The 21809-nt window shown below is 36.1% G+C and overlaps 1 protein-coding gene across 4 annotated transcripts in view; it reads right to left on the bottom strand.

Moving 5' to 3' along the window:
* Positions 1 to 562: 562 nt before the first annotated feature.
* Positions 563 to 21809, bottom strand: part of HEATR5B (HEAT repeat containing 5B) — an 85748-nt gene continuing 64501 nt past the window's right edge. For 3 of the 4 annotated variants that reach the window (XM_027113378.1, XM_027113380.1, XM_027113381.1), the window contains 9 exons: positions 18016 to 18253; positions 16649 to 16903; positions 14969 to 15096; positions 12227 to 12371; positions 11468 to 11734; positions 9872 to 10096; positions 5678 to 5829; positions 4311 to 4524; positions 563 to 1469 (listed from right to left, as the gene is read on the bottom strand). In XM_027113378.1, coding sequence (XP_026969179.1) covers positions 1165 to 1469; positions 4311 to 4524; positions 5678 to 5829; positions 9872 to 10096; positions 11468 to 11734; positions 12227 to 12371; positions 14969 to 15096; positions 16649 to 16903; positions 18016 to 18253 — 1929 coding nt within the window. In that variant the 3' untranslated portion in view covers positions 563 to 1164. The remainder of the gene's footprint in view (positions 1470 to 4310; positions 4525 to 5677; positions 5830 to 9871; positions 10097 to 11467; positions 11735 to 12226; positions 12372 to 14968; positions 15097 to 16648; positions 16904 to 18015; positions 18254 to 21809) is intronic. The other variant, XM_027113379.1, reaches the window with a different exon arrangement.

Genomic DNA, 21809 nt, shown 5'->3' with positions numbered 1-21809 from the left:
AATTGTATCTCGATAAGTGTTACCAAAAAAAGTCTAAAAACAAGGAGAATAACTTTGGAAAAGCAGGTGTAAAATACAAAAAAACCCTGCAGAAATAGAAGTCAGTAAGAAAATAGGTGAGAACGCACCTATCTGAGATCTAAAGACTAAATGAGGAAGGCAAGGCTGTATTAGATGCCAATCAGTGAGGGTATGAGAGAGAATAAGTAGGAGGTAGCAGATGATGAATAGGTATTCCTTTGGAATGTTCAGAAAGGTTCAGTCTATATTACACTGTGTGGTAAAACCAGGTGTTTAAAGTGTGCTAAACACTGTGGCAAACATTCATGTCATCAATTATTTATTTGACGTGGTAAAATTCCCATTGCATGAGAGTCTGGCATAACTATAATATTCATTTTTGTATGCCCTGCAGCACTTAGCTTGATGCCTTATACACAGTAGGAACTCAATAAATGTTTGATGAATGAAACTAACCATCAGAGCCAGACTCAAGTCTCTGTAATTACAAAGCATAAGTGAGGCCAAATTTTAGCCATTAAAAAAACCCAGAACATTATTCCACATTTGAAACATTTTAATGAATGTTTAAATGAGTTTTAATTTAGTTAACTAAAATATACACAAGTATAATTTAGTAATCTAATATGAAGGTAAAAAGATCTGTCTGAAAGGTAAGGACTTTCTGAGAAATGCTAAGAAAATGTTAACTTTATTCTTAATAGATACACCGGAAAACCAACACTTCACATTATTTTGGTTACTTCAAAATTTAAATTCAGCTTGCTTTTCAATTAATTTTTTTTATAACAGATGCAGAATATGACCTATTTTTCCCCCTGACAATATCAATAGGCTGCTCAACTACATGATACAATTTTTTTGCATTTAATTTAAAAGACTATGGCTCAGTGTTTAAAGAATAAATTAATAAAAGAGAAACATTATTAGGAAAAAAATGAAAGCACATTCACCACATAATAAAAAAAAAAAATCATTCCTTCAAAATCAGAAACCAGTGTGAGCATTATTTCACTTACCCTACTTGGAAGCATATAATTCCTATATACAAATAAAGTAGAACCTATAGACTGGAATGATACAGTGGCTATCAATAATTAGGTGCTAATTGACAAAATAAACAAAAACGAGTGGAATAGCACATTAAAAGAAACTTGTTTTTAGCTTAATTGTTGGTGCAGAATGCACGGCTGGGGCCGGCTGCCTGGCGGCTGCTTTAGCTTTGCTGGCTTGGCTTGCTCGAACAGCAGTTTCCAAACGTACTTTCAGCTCAGGAGCCGCTCCCATTACTGTCTTGAAAGCATGTGGATACAGAGGTCCAATATGCATTAAATTCTGGAGTGCAAACTCATGAAGATCTTTGGAAGCTGTGCTTGCTGAGGCAAAAGAATTTTCATCCAGCAGGTAAGAGATCAAAGTGGGAACTAAAAGAGCAAGTAACTGGACTCCTGCAAATAACAAAGATAAAGTCTGAAGATGATCACAAGTCTGAAAATTACAATAAACCTTTATTTAAAAACTAGGCAATTACTACAGTAGTCTGAATTATAATAAAATCGAAGTAAACGTGCATGATCTAATTTTAAACCTCAGTAATTATTCATAATTAATACTGAATACTTACTAACTGTCCAAGCCATGTTAAGGGAGGAAATCAGGTTTGATTTCCTGTTAAGATTATATATTTTGCATTTATATTAATTTGTTTTATTAAAAAAATACTGGCTAAAAGGTTAAAAAGGAATGAACACTGTATAATTGTCATCTGGTAAAATGTATTTTGAGAATAAAATTATGAAAATTTTAAGGGTATTCCAGAATAGGGAGGTTGGAGAATAGAGGGAATAGGGAACAGAAACCTGAAGCATTCATTAGGAGGATACCATCAAAGGACTGAGTGAACGTATACGTTAATGTGATGGCAACCATCTCCCTTCGGTTTTTGTTTTGTTTTGTTTTGTTTTTTTGCGGTACGCGGGCCCCTCACTGCCACGGCCTCTCCCTTTGCGGAGCACAGGCTCTGGACGCGCAGGCTCAGCGGCCATGGCTCAGGGGCCCAGCCGCTCCGCGGCACGTGGGATCCTCCCGGACCGGGGCACGAACCCGTGTCCCCTGCATCGGCAGGCGGACTCCCAACCACTGCGCCACCAGGGAAGCCCTCCCTTCGGTTTTTGCATGGCACTTAGACTCAGATTTAGTTTTAATTTTTAAAAAATGACAATTGCTTATTCTACCACTTAGAAGTCTTGCTATAGTACAAAACATCTGTTATCTGAGTGAAGCAGTCCCTTAAAAAATGAAGAAATTGTGATGGTGCTTATTGTTGATGTAATTCACTAATAATAAATACTAGAAATTGGTTGGAGAACTGAAGCTACACTGCTTTGGTTATTTCATACCTTAAATTAATTGACTCTTAAATGGAAAATTAAAGAGTTATTCATTTAATGAACCTTGTTGAAGTCTAATTAACTATCAAACTATATTTAATTTCATGAATAATATGTAAATATATTCTGCTGTTAAAAGAATTCAAACAACAGAGAATTATTTGAAAAAGTATAAGACTCTTCCCTACCTAAATTAGGGCACTTGTTCAGGAACTGATCCCAAGAGTCAACTCAACTCAAACATATTTAAATACTGACTATGCAAAAGTCAATAAGCTCAGTGTTAAGATTACAAAATGAATAAGATTTAGTCCCCATGTTTATGGAGTTTAAGTGAGTAAAATAAAAATAAAGATAAAATTATGTTGAGTTACCAAACACAGGCCATGATGTCAGTCATAACATTTCTACCCAAATAATCTGTTAATATCTAGTTTCAACTAAACTTATCAACTCCTCCCAAACAGCTCTTCTTCCTGACCTTTCCAGTTTTAACGTTGCTTCCATGCTTCTTCCAGGTAACACAGTAATATTTGGCTCTCTCTTTCTCTTGTCCCCCTAACCAGTTACTCGTCAAGTCAGAGCAACTTTTTTTTTTCATAATCACTTCTGTATTCTTCTCTTCCACTGTAATAGTTCTGGATTATTATTTTATAGGTAAGCTATCAGCAATAGCTTTTAAAAGATCTCTACTACCTTTCCAATTTTGTGTGAAATTCTTTCAAGAGAAGAGGAAAAATTTTATGATAGAAAAAACTGATGTAATTTTTATCTGGAGAGTGATCTAGCAATATATATTAAAAGCTTTAGAATGTGCATTCCTTTTGGCCCAGTAATTTCACTTAAAAAATTTACCTGATAGAAATAATTTAAAAATGTGTGCAAAGATACCTGTACAAGAATACTCATCTCAGACTTCCCTGGTGGCGCAGTGGTTAAGAATCTGCCTTCCAATGCAGGGGACATGGGTTCGATCCCTGGTCCGGGAAGATCCCACATGCCGCTGAGCAACTAAGCCCGTGAGCCACAACTACTGAGCCTGCGGTGCCACAACTACTGAAGCCCGCATGCCTAGAGCTCGTGCTCTGCAACAACAGAAACCACCACAATAAGAAGCCCACACATCGCAATGAAGAGCAGCCCCTGCTAGCCACAACTAGAGAAAGCCCGTGCTCAGCAACGAAGACCCAACACAGCCAAAAATAAATAAAATAAAATAAATTTATATAAGAAAAAAGAATACTTATCTCATTTATGATCTTGAAAAACTGGAAACAGCTTAACATTCAATCATAAGGTACTAGTTTAAAAAGTACAGTCTTTCTGTAATAATTAAGTCATATTTTTTAAGATAAATTTTAGATTGTGATGAAATTAAGATTTAGCAGGGAATAAAGAGGAGTAAGTGTTAAGTTGCATACGTCTCTGGTTAAATGGATGTATGTGGTAGTTCTTCGTTAAATTAAATAACAGCAATTTAAAAATTTCAAATTTTGAGGTATTTTAATAATGATGTTTGGCATCATTAATGCTAATCTGGTCCTATTTGTCCTATTTGTTAAAAAGCTTTTTATACCTCTATTATGAACACCAAAATGTATTATTTTAAAAAATCTATTAGGCAGCCATATTTTCCCTGGTTCTTAAAGAGTACATTTCTAGAAAATAAAACAATCTGTGGGTTCAAATGCCATCGGTAATTTAACCTCTTGCTCTTAAAAAATAAACATAAATCAACTCAATTTTGTTAGCATCACGAGCAAAAACATTAATCTTTCAGATAGTAACCACCCTTAGTAAACTTACTGTTGCAATGGCCTGTGTCAAATAGCAAAGAAAATTTATATATAATACAAATATTCATTTTAGACTAGTGGCTTTTTAGAGGAAAATACTTACTGTTATGTTCCTCCCCAAGAGCAACCAATGTTTCAAGAACTTTGATTCCTTCTTGAACAGCTAAAAGTTCTGTATTACTGGCTGGTCTGTTTCTTTCAACAGCTTTTAGCTTTTCAACCACTATTGGAGCTAATGAATGGATGTAGGGGGTTGAAAGGGCACGATTGGAATGCTGAAAGACTGAGAGGAGAAGCTGGTAACATTTGGCTTGAACCTACACAAGAAAATCATTTTATTAATTTACATGTGTGACAGTTCTTATCTGCTCTACAATCACACTGCATCCTAATATATACTGAAAACAAGCAATACTGCAGGATGAAAACAGAAATGTGGGAAGAATTAATGCCATTTCTACTTACAGAAATGGAGTAATAAAACTTCCAACATGCTAACTAAATAAAACGGAAAAAAATTAATCCAATAAACATTCCTTATACGTTAACTCCCAAATTACCACTGCTAATATAATTTGTGTATTTCTATAGTGTATAAGAAATTAGAGACCGGGAATACTAATTTGTGTTTTTAATTCTTTCTTTAATCTACAAATCTCCCTCCCACTTTAACCTCATATATTTAGTATGGAAGGCTAATATTTGACGGATGCCAAACAAAGCTATAAAAATATATTACTTAGACACCTCTTAAACCAATTTAAGTGTTCCAGGCCTAGAAAATAAGGTCTCAGTGGCTCTACTTTAGATTAGAAAGACTTCATGTTAGTAAGAAACAAACAAACAAAAAAAGGAAGGTCCATCAACACACGAATGTACATGAAAAATATTGAGGGGAAACTGTTTCAGTGCTTTGGTGGAAGAAAAGCTACCAAACATTGCTGGACATAAAAAATGCCTGGGGAATATTTTTAAAATACAGATCTGTGGACCACACTTCTGGAGACTCTGGTTTAGGAAGATAATGGTAGATGTTAACTAAATTGCTTTTTTTCCTGATGTGCAGCAGGTTTGAGAATCAGTAGTTTAGACACTAACACTGTAAAAAAATAAAACTTATTTTCTAGAAAACAGAGTTTCCAATAGGCCCATTAAAACATGTTATAATATATATTTATCCTTTAATGGTGTCATTAAGTAAACAGTGAAAAACAGAAGCACATAAAGTCTCTACCAATATAGGCCAGGGTTGAGCAAATATTTTAGATACTGGGCAATTTCTGTAGATATAAATAAACATATACATGTCTCTCCTAATGCTTAAACCAGTGATCTTTTCCAGTTTTCTGTTGAAAAGTCGTATAGCAAATACTTAAGTTTTCATTTGATGTATCACAAATTTTAATGAATCAATCTGAAACTTTCTTGATAAAGTGGAAGGTTTAACATTATGTTTTAAGTGCAACTTACCCATGGGTCACATGAATTTAACGCGTTTTTAAATCTGTTCATGCAGCCATTCTGCAGTGACTGGACTCCTATTATTTCACTGCCAGCAGACCACAGGAAGAGTGCAATTGCTGTTAGCATGCTTACTTCATCAGGCATAGGCATAGAATCTTCTGAAATATATGAATAATGAAATGTTGACACATATAAAAAATGAAAGCAATATGCTGTTCCTAAAATGTTTTGAAATTCTGAAAAAGAATAAACATATGTATATGTATCACTAAATCACTTTGCTGTACACCTGAAACTAACACAACATTGTAAATCAACTAAACTCCAATATAAAACAAAAATTTTTTTAAATCTAAGGCTTCCCTGGTGGCGCAGTGGTTGAGAGTCCGCCTGCCGATGCAGCGGACACGCGTTCGTGTCCCGGTCCGGGAAGATCCCACAGGCCGCGGAGCGGCTGGGCCCGTGAGCCATGGCCGCTGAGCCTGCGCGTCCAGAGCCTGTGCTCCACAACGGGAGAAGCCACAACAGTGAGAGGGCCGCGTACCACACACACACAAAAAACTTTCATTCTTGAACAATAACCCTCTCTCTCTTTTTTTTTTATATATACAAATTTATTTATTTATTTATCTTTGGCTGTGTTGGGTCTTCGTTGCTGCACGTGGGCTTCTCATTGTGATAGCTTCTCTTGTTGCAGAGCACGGGCTCTAGGCACAAGGGCTTCAGTAGTTGTGGCTTGCAGGCTCTAGAGCGCAGGCTCAGTAGTTGTGGCTCACGGGCTCTAGAGCACAGGCTCAGTAGTTGTGGCGAATGGGCTTAGTTGCTCCACAGCACGTGGGGTCTTCCAGGACCAGGGATTGAACCCGTGCCCCCTGCATTGGCAGGCGGATTCTCAACCACTGTGCCACCAGGGAGGCCCTGTATCAATGTTAAATTGCCTCAATTTGATAATTCTTCAGTGGTTATGTAAGAGACTGTTCTTGTTCTTAGGCTATCTGTGAAGTATTTAGGAGTAAAGAGTCATGATGCCTTCAATGTATTCTCAAATGGTTCAGCAAAATTAATAATATCAACAATAATATGTGGATTATAGAAAAAATAAAACATGCAGCAAATGTTAACAATTGGTGAAATCTAGAAGGGTATGCTGAAGTTCACTATATTATGCTTGTAACATTTTAAAAAGTTTGAATCTATTTCAAAATTGAAGGTTCTAAAAATGAAAAAAAACATTATAGCAATCTTAAGAGTGATTCATTACATCCATGGAGGGGTGTGTGTGTGTGTGTTACACACATACATTGGCACATTTTTTAAAGTGGAAGTCTCAGATTTTATAATAAGAAATATGATTTCCATAAAGGAAATTCTCTATTACAAAACTCTTCTCATAAAGCAAGAAATTCTGCTTGCCTGGCTTACAAATACTATAAAATACACCCATGGCTTTGATCCCTACTTCATACTGACTGTGCCTACTGAGAATTCAGCTCTGGACAGGTTAGCTTAGGCAATTTAATTATCTTATCATATACCTTTAAATTTATCTAACATGAATGAACTTGGATAAAATATCAAAACCTTCTCTTATAATTGACAATTTAAAAAACATGATTATTGATTATGGACACCCCCATGAAAACTGAAACAATATACTTTTAAACGAATTCTTAACTACTTTTTCTTGTTCTATCAACGTACACATATATACATTTACATTCGTATATAATTATGGCATTTAATGTTTCTTTAGTTTGTTAAAAATCTATGCTAAAAAGAAAAATATTAACTCATGATAAAGCTAAAATAGTTTTAGTAACATTAATAAAACTAGTTAAAGTTTTCCCTTCCAAATATTAATACTAAAAAATTTCAGGTGATATAAGTAGTACATAGTTTGTTTAAAATATAACAAGCGTATGGGAAAGAAAATAAAACTTGTAATACTACCATCTAGCGATAGTTTAATTTCTAGGTTTTTGATTAATTTCTTCTGGTCTGGGTTAGTTTTTTTATATATAATTATTTATAAACATGATTTTTAATAGATATAATGGATATATAATCCAAATGAGTATACCATGATATATTTAATATTTTTCCCACTGCCAGATAGTTATATTTATCACTTTCATATTTTCATTATTATAAAATAGACTGTGATAAATAACCTTGAACACAAGTTTTTGATCAATAAGGTCAGAGTATGAATTCTTAAAGGCTCTGTGTGTATTTTGCAGAATTGATTCCCTGAAAGTTTAAACTGTATTAATTCCCTTCAGCAAAGTATGAAAATTTTCTCCTGGTATCAATTCCACCTGTACATACAATTTTTTAAAATCAGTTTTACAGGTAAAAATTTATATTACTTTGTTTTTGTTTGTATTTTTTTGCTTATATAATAATGTGGCTAACTTTTTTATATACTTGGTGGGCATCTCGATTTCCTTTTTAATAATGCGTGCTCTTTCCTTCTTTCTTAAAAGACTTCTTTGTACATTAATGATATTAACACTGACATAAATATTATTTTCAGTTTTTGATCTTTTTTTCAGTTATCTTTTATTTTTAAAATTTTTTTCTTCCAGTTTTATTGAGATACAATTGACACACAGTACTATGTAAGTTTAAGGTGCACAGTATAATGATTTGACTTACATACATCATGAAATGATTATCACAAGTTCAGCGATACATCCATCATCTCATACAGATACAAAATTAAAGAAATAGGAAAAAAATCTTTTTCCTTCTGACAAGAATTTTTAGGATTTATCAACCTTTTTTTTTTTTTGCGGTACGTGGGCCTCTCACTGTTGTGGCCTCTCCCGTTGCGGAGCACAGGCTCCAGACGCACAGGCTCAGCGGCCATGGCTCACGGGCCCAGCCGCTCCGCAGCATGTGGGATCCTCCCTGACCGGGGCACGAACCCGTGTCCCCTGCATCGGCAGGCAGACTCTCAACCACTGCACCACCAGGGAAGCCCTCAACCATTTTTTAATGCCGTTGTTTTTGACAGGTAGATGTTAAATTCTATAGTCCAATACACTGATATTTTCCTCTGTGATACTTACCATTCACTTACACTTACATAGTCCTTTGTCATTCTGACATAAAGGAGTCACCTATATTTTATTTACCTATTTTAAAAATTTTACATTATCATTCTAACTTACCTCGTATTTACTTAGAGTCATGATATAAGGGGAGAGAATAACTGGAACTGATATCTGAAATGTCTAATTGACACAAACCATTTGAAGAATCATGAATGTGCCCTTATCATGTATTATATTCTCATGTGGATGAATGTCTGTTTTAAAACAATCTGTTCTGTTTCATTGCCCTATCTGTTCGTTCTTGGGCCCACTCCACAGTTTTAGATACTGTGGAAATGTTTTAACAGGCAATATGGCAAATCTTTAATTATTATTCTTTGTTTTCAATCCTTTCACATTTACAACAGAAATAAAATGAAAGAAAAAGTCAAACACAGAAGAAAAATGGATAAAAATGTGAATAAGCATTTCCCCCCAAATTAGACACAAACATGAAAAATGCTTATACTCACTAGGAAAATGAGAAATGCCAATTAAAACAGTAAGATAGTACATTTTACTTATCAGATAATGAAATTTAAAAGTCTGAAATACCATGTATTGGTGGGGATCATGCACTGCTAGTAGAAGTGCAAATTCATACAGCTACTTTGGAGAACAATTTGGCAAGTCTGATAAAATTAAAATGTGTCATCAATTCCACTTATAGGGGTATGCCCTAGAAAATCTCATAGCACAAAGCACATAAGGAATTTATAAGGATGTTCACTGAGACAATTTTTATAATTGGGAAAAATGAGAAATAGCAAAAATATCCATTGTTAGGGGAATGAATAATGATTGATAAATTTAAGTGATGGACAACTATATAGGAGTTCAAAACAATGTATAAGAGTTTTATATGCATACATCCTTTCTTTTTGGGGAAACCTCCCAAAATGTATATAAGTGCTAAGACAAGGGCATTCAGAGTCAATATCCAGAATGGGTAACTAAAAGTTCACATCTGAAAGATGGGACTAAACTACCTCTCTGAGTTGAATCAGTGTTACAGAGCAGTTTTCTGATGAGCTCATTCAATTAGTTATTAGGGAAGAGATATCCTAATAAACTTTAAAAAATTTTAAACTGATTAGATTACCTGGTTGAGAATATTCTAGGATGCATGCCAGAGTGCTACGAATTAGAGCTGTCCACTGTTTCTGAGTGTCCTCAGTTTTGGCCATTGAAAGTGTCACAATACTTTTGATCCCTTGAAGAGCTGCACTGACTGGTGGAGGAACCTGGTTATCTGCAGACTTTATCGCTGTGTCTTTCAATATTCTTGCAATTAAAAACAGAATCGTGGGCAGGACTGTCATACAACCTGAAATAAAAACAAATCAGATTGCCTCGTAATTAATAGTTCCCATATTATAGTTATTTCAATTGTTTATATTTTTTATCGTTTAATATTATTTCTTTTCCTTGTATTTATACAAAATTTACTGCATTATTATTACTATAATTCAATGTTTGGAAAAAAAAGTCACAAGTTATTTCAAAGGAAATATTTTCTTTCTTTTCCCAGCTTGCCTTGTTTTTATTACTTCTAGTATTTCACTTATTTAATAATCATGCCCTTCATAATGAAAATAAGGAAGGAAGGTAGAAAAACAGAAGGAAAACCGTACCAAATACTTTGAGAAGTACCTGAGAAACTTGGTGAATCATGTAGCAATTTCACGACAAGTAATCAATCTCATTGTACTAAGTGAGCCTTAGTACTAATTCAGTCAATGTAGTAACCAAGTCAGGAAACAGATAAGAAGACTATACAGGTAAGCCAAAAAGAGACGAAAGAATCCTAGGATTTGTAGCTGAAAGAACTTTAAGATAATCAAATCAACCACCCACTTAATGAAAGACTCCCTTCACCACTCTGACATGCAGCCACTGTAGTCTGCCTAACAACTTCAATGATGGAGAATTCATTGTTTTCATAACTGTAGGCTTGTGTTGAACTGAAATTCACCTTTATATATCCTGATACCATTTCTACCTTCTAGATACAGCAGAGGGAAAGTCTACTTTTCCATCCACTAGTTCTTAGGTGTCTGCAGACAGCTATTATCTTTTTCAGCTACAATTTTTTTAGTTGCTCCTTAAAGTTGGTTGTCACTCTCCTCTGACATTTGTTAGTTTGTCAGTGTTGCTCAAGAGTAGCAACCAGATCAGAAAATAAAGGGTTTAGTAATTCCACTTTATGTCTATCTGCTAACATTTGATGTCTTCCCTCAAACTGTGGTTCTACCTCTTTGCTGAAGTTTGTTTGACATGTATCTGAAAAGGGTATCCTGGGTTTTTGACTTCTTAAATCTTCAGTCTTTTTTTTTTTTTGCGGTACGCAGGCCTCTCACTGTTGTGGCCTCTCCCGTTGTGGAGCACAGGTTCCGCACGCGCAGGCTCAGCGGCCATGGCACACGGGCCCAGCCGCTCCGCGGCATGTGGGAGCTTCCCGGACTGGGGCACGAACCCGTGTCCCCTGCATCGGCAGGCGGACTCTCAACCACTGCGCCACCAGGGAAGCCCTTCAGTCTTTTTTTATAGGTTTCTAAAGGTAAACAAACCCTTAAAAAAAACCCTACTTCTCCTTTAAGATTTAAGAGGAAAATAAATCATAATAGCACTTAAAATCAAAGGCAACCTCATCTCTAATACAGTATAAGACATTTCCAAATAGTGATTAATACCGTACCAGCAGGTGAACAAAGGGACGGTAAATCAGAGAGTATGGTAACTGTGGCTGCCACCAAACGAGCACTTTCTTCTGACAGTCGAGTTTTAGTGGCTACGTGACTTGGAGAGTCCGACATCTTGGTACTGAGATGCGGCATGTGCCGCACTAAAATGAACATCAACAGCTCCATAGTTGCAAACACAAGAGATTTTCCAGGAATAAGACCACCACTGTCACCTCCTTCTCCTAATACAGGACAGGACTCTTTTTCCATATCATCTTCATCTTGGGTAAAAGAAAATTTGGTGAAATTCTCAGCAAACAAAATAAAAAATAGTAGATGAAACAACACAGTAAGTATACTTAATAAATTCTTTCAAAAGAATTTACAACTAAATGTTTAACTGATGCCATATGTCTTTCTCAGAATAATTCCTGCCTGACTAGAATTCTGTTTATTTACCTCTCCTTAAAAGTAACGGACAATTCATTTTTTACTTCGAAAAATTTTATTAGGTAGTTTTTATTAGGAATGTATTTCATAATAGGAGTAACACATATGTTAGGCTGAAACATGTGAAGTTGCCCCTTTTGAAGGTGAAAGATAGCTGAATATGAGCAATTCCATTTACAACATGCTAATGAAAAGCAAAATCAATTGCAAAGCTTCTAAATGTATGGTTAGATTTTTTAATTAACAACTTCCTGGTATTAATATTTTAAAAATTAGAGTACAAAGAAATCTACTTCAATGTTAGTGTAATTTCTAGTGCTTACTTAGTGTGTTTCTTTTTTCTTGCAAATAATCCTGAGCAGCTCTTACTATCTGTTGTACAACTCCAGTCACCAGCAGCTGGACGGATGGTGGATTCCAGGTCAGTAGGAGGCGGTGTAAAACACTCAGCAACTCAACACCAATCAGCTATTATAAATTAATACAGAGAAATTAATTTTAATTTCAAAGGATACATTTATATTATTAAATCTAAGAAAATATACATGTAAAAATAAATTTGGTAGCTAAAATTAATATATTGGACTATGCAGCAAATATTATAACAATCTTGAAATAAGGTCATATTTTATCTGAACATATTTTCAGTCAAAAATTACTTTATTATGTACTTAAATAATTTTTCCATTTAAAAATGGTCATTCTCCTATTTCTTTTCTCTTTAGGACTAAACAATATTGCTAGCATCCAGTGCCACTACAATTTATGATTTCCAACCTAAGTACCCAAGAATAGTCTACCAGAAATTCTAGGCATTCCGGTAAGTCCCTCTCAGATTCATCTCAGAACTATTACAAACTTCTACCGCTTACTAGTCACTTTAGAAAGTCTCTTACAATCTTCTACATCAAACCCATCCAATGAACCCACCTCAAATTTCAGAGGGAGAAAAAAATTTAACTGCAACCGAAGCCACCTTTACCTCTTTCCTTAAGATCAAGTGTCCAGCCCCTGCCCAAGACTGATTAATCTTTCCTCATATGCCTGCTACCCCATCCTGTTTAACTTCCCAAGGATTCTTCAGGGACATCAATCATACCCCGTATGTTGTCAGCCTCGCTCTCTAGCTAAGCTCCTCTTCCCCAGGATAAGAATCTGCTCAAGTCCTTCCTACCTAATTTCCCCCCACACCTCAAAAAACCTCTCAGATCCTTCCATCTGCCCCCATGTTCTCTTCTGTCTCTGTCTTGTTTCTTCCTTTCCCAGACCGAATGCTGCCACTTCCTTCACTCTCTCATTTACTCCTCGATCTTCTATAATCTGGCTTGATCCACCTGAGAAAACGCTATGCCTGAGGTCACCAGTAACCTCCATGGGACTCTTTTTCTGTCCTTATTTACTGGATTCTGTCCCTTTTGAGACTGTTGTCTGTCCTTGAAACTCTCTCATCTTTGATAACTCTGTTTTTGTTTTTGTTTTAAACTGGCATCTGGTCTTTATTTAGTCCTATGCCCTGTGCTGTGGATTTAGTGGTCATTAACTCAGACTTGGATTCTGGATTCTTTTGGTTCTCCTCCTTCCTCTCTAGTAGTCTCCACTGCTGATTTATTTCCCTCATCTCAATCCTTATTTGCTATTTATCCCTAAGGTTCCAGTCTTGGCCCTCTTTCCTTCTTCCTTTATTCAGTTTTCCGAGGCCAGTGGACTCATTATCTCTCTGGAATTATGAAAATGGCCTCATAATTGACCTCCCTCCTCCATTTTCATGTCTTAAAAATCAACCACTACAAGATTGATGGGGTGATCAAATTTATGTCTGCTGTATTTCTGGAATACACATTTAACCATGTCATTCTATCTACTACATTTACAATCAGTTATTTTAGTTTTAACATAATGTTAAATTTTATTGGTTTGACCATTTGAAAACAACCCTCAAGTTTCTTGCAGTAATCTGTAGTTTAGCTGAGGCACAGCTTCAGGCTACAAGGCTGGGGTACAAGAAGAGTTCATCAGTGAGTGAAGCTTGTAATCACACAGCACATGCTTTGTTTTGTTTCATTTGGGGTTTTTTTCCAAGCAGCACCGTGTGCAAAACTAATTTTGATATAATACAATAATGAGAACTTTGCTTTTTATCTGTCTGTGTTTTATGGAAAATTATCCCAAGTGATACCATTTGGTAGTATGGTGTTCAAAGAAATGGTTATTATTACGAAAATAAAATTCCTAATTAAAAAGTATAACAAATCCAGTGGTAACTTGGCTCTGTAATATGAATAAAATCCTCTAAATATTCCATACATAAATTAGAAAAAGCAATTCATTAAACTTTTTAAATAAGTACTTGAGTCAGCACATAAAAATTTCATTAAATGAGAGATAAAACTTAATCATTTAAAAGTGACAATTTATTTAATAGCCTTATGAATCACTTCAGCCCTTTATTAGTAGAATCATTAACTGGGACTGAAGCCATCCTTTATTTATTTAATTTAATTTATTTTTTTGTCTGCACTGGGTTTTCATTGCTGCATGCGGGCTTTCTCTAGTTACTGTGAGCAGGGGCTACGTTTTGTTGCGGTGCGCAGGCTTCTCGTTGCAGTGGCTTCTCTTGTCATGGAGCATGGGCTCTAGGCATGCAGGCTTCAGTAGTTGTGGTGCATGGGCTCAGTAGTTGTGGCTCATGGGCTCTAGAGTGTAGGCTCAGTAGTTGTGGTGCACGGGTTTAGCTGCTCCGCGGCATGTGGGATCTTTCTGGACCAGGGCTCGAACCCGTGTCCCCTGCATTAACAGGTGGATTCTTAACCACTGCGCCACCAGGGAAGTCCCTGAAGACATCTTTTAAATTTTTAGTTTTACTTGACTGCTGATGAACTGATCAAAGAAGGTAGTGATGATCTCCAGTCTAGCTGTGCCTGGTCATCCAACTTTCAATATAGGGTCTTAAAGCCAAAATCCTGAATGCTTATTATATAATATTTATTTCATATGTGAGAAAATTATCTTAAGATAAATATGATGTATACAAAGCATAAATTATCTATTATAGAAATATACTGTACCTGATCTTCTGCAATATGGATTCGGGCATAAGGAGAATCTAGCAAGGTGTGTAAGGCCTGTAGACAAGCTGTAACATGTTCAACAGGCTCCTCAGGTCTTGGGGAACAAAGGAACTGTATACTCACGCCTGCAATGTACAAAATAAACACACAGGTTTGTTAATATAAAACACTTTGTTGCTTTGACACCATTTTTGTCCCACTTTCACCTACTTATTTTTTTTACAGATTACTTTTAACATATATTAATGCCTTAAAGTCAGTTCAAAATGATTGTCAAAATAAGCAGCCAAACTTAACACAGGTTGTACCTCTGCAAGGAGGCTAATAATCACATTGGAAGGGGATGGGGGAGTTCCAAGGTCATCTTGATTAAGAAGTTAAAGATATTTAAAAATAATACATTAAGAATAAATTTATGAAAATTATAAAATTAATTCTCATTAAATGAGTGACAAATTCTTAAGTGTTAAAAGAGCATCTATAAAGCAATTATAAATAAGAATTATTCAAATTTGCTTTAACTTTACATTTTATTATTTCCTTCTGAGGCAATTTGTTAAGTGCCAAGTAAAAAGAAAAGTTGTTGAAAAAAAAAGTTTACTTTTTTCCCTTGAAAATTATTCAAATTGCTCTGTGAGTGAACATGACAATTTTTAAAGAGTAGTTTTTAATAATTAACTTTTAAATAAAAAATTCAGTTACTTTAGAAACTGTGCTAAAAATCCTCTTTTTACTATCCCTTCTCTGAACTATACTATCACAATTTTTTCCATAGCATTAAAATGAAAGATATGAAGGAGTTCAAAACATGCCACACCAAAATATACCTTCTTGGCTGAAGGCATTTGAGAAATAGCAGATGCAGGCAGGGCTCTCTGTCCCCTTTTCTACCTGAAAGCAGGTCATAAAATTTCTCATGAGAAAGGTGCCCTCTCTGTACTACGGAGAAAACATTCTTACCACCAGAGACTGGGAGTCGATGTTGAAATAGACCTGTCCAAACAAAACTACTAAAATAAGCCTGATCTTCCATTAGTTTCCCCGTATATTTTCTAGTTACTGTTCCACAACTTACCACCCCTAGCCCAAACCCCTTTGTCTTGTCATACCCTCACAATTTATTTTTTTTAATTAATTTATTTGTTTTTGGCTGTGTTGGGTCTTCTTTCTGTGCGAGGGCTTTCTCTAGTTGCGGCAAGCGGGGGCCACTCTTCATCGCGGTGTGCGGGCCTCTCACTATCGCGGCCTCTCTTGTTGCGGAGCACAGGCTCCAGACGCGCAGGCTCAGTAGTTGTGGCTCACGGGCCTAGTTGCTCCGCGGCATGTGGGATCTTCCCAGACCAGGGCTCGAACCCGTGTCCCCTGCATTGGCAGGCAGATTCTCAACCACTGTGCCACCAGGGAAGCCCCTACAATTTATTCTTGCTTGTGTAAAACTATACAATCTTCTGGACCTAACGGCTTCTTCAGGTCTTCATTTTCCTTCTAAAGACTCCTGTGTACATGTAAAAATATTAAATAAATTTGTATGCTTTCCTCCTGTTAATGTGTCTTATGTCAGTTTTATTCTTAAGCCAGTCACAGATCTTAAGAGGGCAGGAAGAAGTTTTTTCTCCCCTACAGATACACATTTTCAGAAGTGATACATCTTGAAATACATTAACATGGCTCACCTACCTAAAATCAGATGCATTCTGTCTTTGTTAATTTCTGGCAAAGATTTAGCACTAGGCGTTGCTCCTGATGCTTGGTTTAAATTGATGGGTGTAGAACGTTTTTGTAAACCTGCTATTGCTGCCGCTTCTGCTGACTCTGAACATGTAAATCCTGTGCTATTTAACCAAAGTGCCACTGCATGGAGAATTGGGGCCCAGGAATTCCGATAGTGAAGTCTAGCTGTATCAATAGTCTCAGGAGTATAAAATGCTCCACCTATAAAGCAATCAAAAACATTACTTCTATTATACTCATTTATCAACAACTACCTTAAAAAATAACCGTTACATACAGTCTTAGTCCATTTGGGCTGGTATAAAAAAATACCACAGACTGGGTGGATTATAAACAACAGAAATTTATTTCTCATAGTTCTGGAGGCTGGAGGTCCGAGAGATCAGGGTGCCAGCATGGTCTGGTGAGGGCCCTCTTCCTGATTCATAGCCAGTGCCTTTTTGCTGTGCCCTCACAAGGTGGAAGGGGCCAGGGAGCTCTGTTGGTTCTCTTTTACAAGGGGACTACTTCCACTTCTAGGGGCTCCACCCTCATGACCTAAGCACCTCCCAAAGGCCTCACCTCCTAATTCCATCACAATAGGGATTAGGTTTCAACATATGAATTTTGAGGTGACACAAATATTCAGATCATAGCACATATAAAAGAGCAATTTGGCAAAGAGATTCTTGTACAGAGTTATCAAAACTAACGTCTTTCCTGCAGCTGCTGACCTGGAGTGCCTGTCACTTCCTCGCTGATGTTAGGGTTTCCAGCCTTTTCGCTGCACATGCTGATGCCTCTGAATGCCCTCTACCTTTCCCTACCCGTGGTCCTCTTCCTCAGGCTTCCTCTTCACTGTTGCCAGCAACTCTTAAAACCCTCATCACCTTCCCTTTCTCTTAATAGCCAGGGAACTCTGTCTCTTCTTTCTTTTTCACTCTTCTGCAAATTCTTCCCCTCCTCCTGCTTTCTCTATCAAACTGATGACTGCCACATCTGTCCCTGCATACACACACTGACCAACACAGCAATCTACTTCATCATGGTTATGCATAATGACTTGTTATGCCCAGTTATTTAGAGTAACCTATCTCGTACAGTTATTACTGTAACAGTGAGAACATTTTTGCTTGGGCTAACAAGTTTAATACCATATATGAATTCACAAATTCAGTATGCAAAACATGCTCTAAATGAGAGAATGTCAAGTTTTAAGTCCACAGAAATTGTAAATGTTATTATTACGATTGTTGCTAGTCTCCACCAATTCCATTTTGTTTAATTACTACTTTGAACTCTATTAAAAGCAAAACTCTAAGTGCAGTACTTACCATCTGGGGGTAGCTGACTAGCAAATTCAGCTGGTAAAGTTAAAAGCGCATAGTCTTTTAAGGCTGCCAACCACAGGCGACTGAGTGTTGGCAGTTCAGGTTGTACGAGTGTTATTAAACTGTCTGGTGGTAGTTCATCTATGGTACTGTAATCATCATCATCATCATCAGTATTTTTAATTGCTCTTTTTGGTTTTGACTCTGCTTCTTTTTTAATATTCATAGCAACCACATATACCTAGTAAGATATTCAGGAGGAGAAAATAACAAGGCATAATATTAAGAAATGACATATTCTAAGTTGTTATTATACAGCTGAATCATCGAAAGTGAGTACAGATACTAGAAAGTATACAACTTCGGGATTTCCGGATAACCTCAAAAGAATAATTCCACCTGCTTTGGAGGAAATCGTTGTTTTTTTTTTTTTCCTTTTTCTTTTTTTTTTTCATAGAGCTGACTTCTGACTATTGCTCTCACAGCATATTCCTTGAGTAGGGTTCTCTGAATTTTTTCTGGCTTCTCTTGTTCTACTTTACAAAGCCCCCCTTTATATGTGGTTTTCTTTCTTTTTTTTTCTTTTTGTCATAACTTCCTGTTGTTACGTTTGCTTTCATAGATTTATTAGACACAATCAGCCAGCAGTCAAAGAAAAAAGCTGGGGGGGGAGGGCACAGAAAGGATTTCCATAAATATCCTTCAAAACCCCTTCTTATATAGTCCTTAAGTGATATTTAGCAATCTAGTCCTTGCAACAGATGGCTGAGCCAAGAATAATATAATTTACTGGCCATATATATTATCTGTATCTTTTCTTTCCACTTTATAAACCAAAAAGATGTATAATAACAACTTCCTAAAATATAATCTTAAAGATTCTTCTTTGCTGAAGTTATTTTTGTTTGTTTTCTTTTGTTTCTGTACGTACATTTTGGCTTTGGCAACTGGCACGTAGCTGAATTACACATCAATGATAAAGCTAAAAAAAGGGTGGGGGGAGCATGAGTAAGAAAGAAAATTGCACTAGATAAAAATCTTGAGAAAACTATTTCCCCCTACACAGTGTCATCTTCATTGTTTGTAAGAGGAAGTCTATGCATGTGAACAGGGACACTGCAGCTTCTTGATGGCAGGGTCTTATCTCTATCCCTACAATGAACAGACAGTTATGGCATGGTAATTGACTAGATTAGACGATTACAGGAAACAATGAATCTTCATTTTTGAGAAGAAGCATTCCTTAATGCTGTGATGGTCTATTAACACTTAGTTACAGTTGGTTAGTCATACTTAACACCTGACAATTTAGAAGCAGAAACCACCTAACTTTTGGAGTAGGGACTTTGAGTATCAGGTTATAAATGTATCACATTCATATTTTCCACTGGTTTTAAGCTCGCTTTCTTCCCCTAGATTATTATGCTGATTTTAAGAAAATATCTCAATAAGCACTGTAAGTATACTCAGCCATTCGCTCATCAAACCCTTCTTAGGTACTTACTCTTGCCTTTCATTTGCTATTGTGCTAGGGCCTGAGGCAACAAAGACAAATAATACATGGTTTTCACCTTCCATGGACTCACAGACTGATACGATGAAAGGAGAGTGAGAAAATTGCTGAGCGAAAGGGATGTTTTTTGAAATTTGTTTTAAATGACCTATCTGCCCACCTCACTACACGCAGTGACTATGTACACTGCCTGGCACCTAACGAACACTCAGTGGTTTGAGTAATGAATGAATGAATCACAGGAAGCACCAAGGATGGAAGAATCTTAATGGACTATGAAAAGGTGAGACTGGATTCAAAGACAAAAGTTCACCTGTTCACAGGCAAAGATGGAAGGGGGAATTCCAGGTAGAGGGAATATAAACAGCAAGAGCACAAGAGACAGAAACTAGCAAGGCATGCTGAGGAAACTGCAAGTGTTTGGTATTAGACTGAGCATAGACTATAAGGCAGAAGTAGCTGAAGACTGTTGGTAATGGGGAAGCGAAGGAGTCACTGCAGTATTTAAAGGTCAGTTGTATGTATTTTTCCTCAAATTTTAATTTAAAAAATTATACCATAAATAGTTTGAAAAATGAGTTTTTAAAATTACTCATAATTCTAATTTCCAGGTTTTCACATTCCAACTTTCTAAGTTATAATTTTGTTGTACAGAGAATTTTGTATTTAATTTTGTCTATTCATATATCATAAGGGTTTCCATATGAATACTAGTCTTCATAACTGTTATTCTTAATGGCTGCAATGGAAGACATTATACATCTAACAATTTTCCTGTAGTTGAACTTTTATATTTTTTTCTGATTCTTTTTAGCCTTGGGAATCTTAGAAAGATGAAACATAGTTTTCAAAGACAAAGGTGTTCAGTTCTCCACATTATAAGTAAGGTTACAACTAAACATTTTTGTAAATTTCTCTCTTTTTCATATTTTGGATATTTTTCCCTAGGATAAAGTTCGAGAAATGGAATTACTGGATCAGTGATTATAAATACTTCCATGGCTCTGAAGAGATACTGCCAAATGCTTTCTAAAAGGGTTCTATATTTTACATTGCTACTTGCATATGATAATATATTTTTTAGACTCATTTTTTAAAAAAATTGGGTTTATTTTTCTTATGAGATATTACACACAAAATATAGAAGAATCAGAAGCATAAGTAAAATGAAGAAAATAAAACCAGACACAATCCTACTACTCAGATGTAATACTGTTAATATTCTAGCCATGTTGTATATACATACTCAGTCTTTTAAAACTATGTTTGTATATAATATTATACTCAATTTTCTATTCACTTAATACCATCATCTTTGGATCAAGAAATACAATTATTCATATATTGCCTTTTTTTATTGTTTTAGAATGATAAACAACATTGCAGCAAACATCCTCACAGCAGAATCTTTGTGTATATCCTTGATATTCCTTAGGATAAATTGGTCAACTAATGTGTACGATTTTAGAAAGTGCTTTGATAATACAGTTGACCCTTGAACCAACGTGGGTTTGAACTGTGCAGGTCCACTTATACATGGATTTTTTTTTCAACAGTAAACACTGCAGTACTACATGTCTAATAAACAGCTAAAAATATGGGCCTGGAATGTAGGAGAGAAGTATGGCTAGAAAAGTAGAATTAGAAACTTTCATATACAAGTAAAAGCTACTGGGTATGGGTGTAGATGACACTACCCACAGAGTATGAAGAGTGAGAAAAGGGACAAGAAAAATGCCAGTATTTAAAGAGCAGGCAGGCAAAGAGAAGCCAGCAAGTGAGGCTGAGAATGAACAATAAAAGAAAAGAAGAAAACCAAGGGAGTAGTGTCACGAAGTCAAGGAAAACAAAGTTTCCAGAGAAGACAATATCAAATGCTATAGAGAGGCTAAGTAAGACAGAGATTGAAAAGTGTGCAGTGATTTGGAGAATTATATTATTTGTAACTTTAACGAAATAATTTCAATGTAGTGCTGAGAGTAAACCCAGATTGCAGGGGACTGAGAAGTGGGTGACTAGCTGAGGATGTGAAGATACTAAAACTCGTTCAATGAATAGAGGTGTGAAGAGGAGAGTGAGTAGAAGAGGACGAGCAAGCAGAGGGTGATGGTGAGATACAGAAATGGGGGTAAGTGAGATACAGAGGCGGGGGTAAGTGAGATACAGAGGCGGGGGTAAGTGAGATACAGAAATGGGGTAAGTGAGATACAGAGGCGGGGTAAGTGAGATACAGAAATGGGGTAAGTGAGATACAGAGGCGTGGGGGTAAGTGAGATACAGAGGC

The sequence above is a fragment of the Aethalodelphis obliquidens genome, unplaced genomic scaffold (genome assembly GCF_003676395.1).
Source record: "Aethalodelphis obliquidens isolate GAN/ISIS:26980383/991018 unplaced genomic scaffold, ASM367639v1 scaffold12, whole genome shotgun sequence".
In the NCBI taxonomy this organism is placed as follows: domain Eukaryota; kingdom Metazoa; phylum Chordata; class Mammalia; order Artiodactyla; family Delphinidae; genus Aethalodelphis; species Aethalodelphis obliquidens.
The sequence above is the reverse complement of the archived record's forward strand: the minus strand, read 5'-3'. Positions and strand labels throughout refer to the sequence as shown.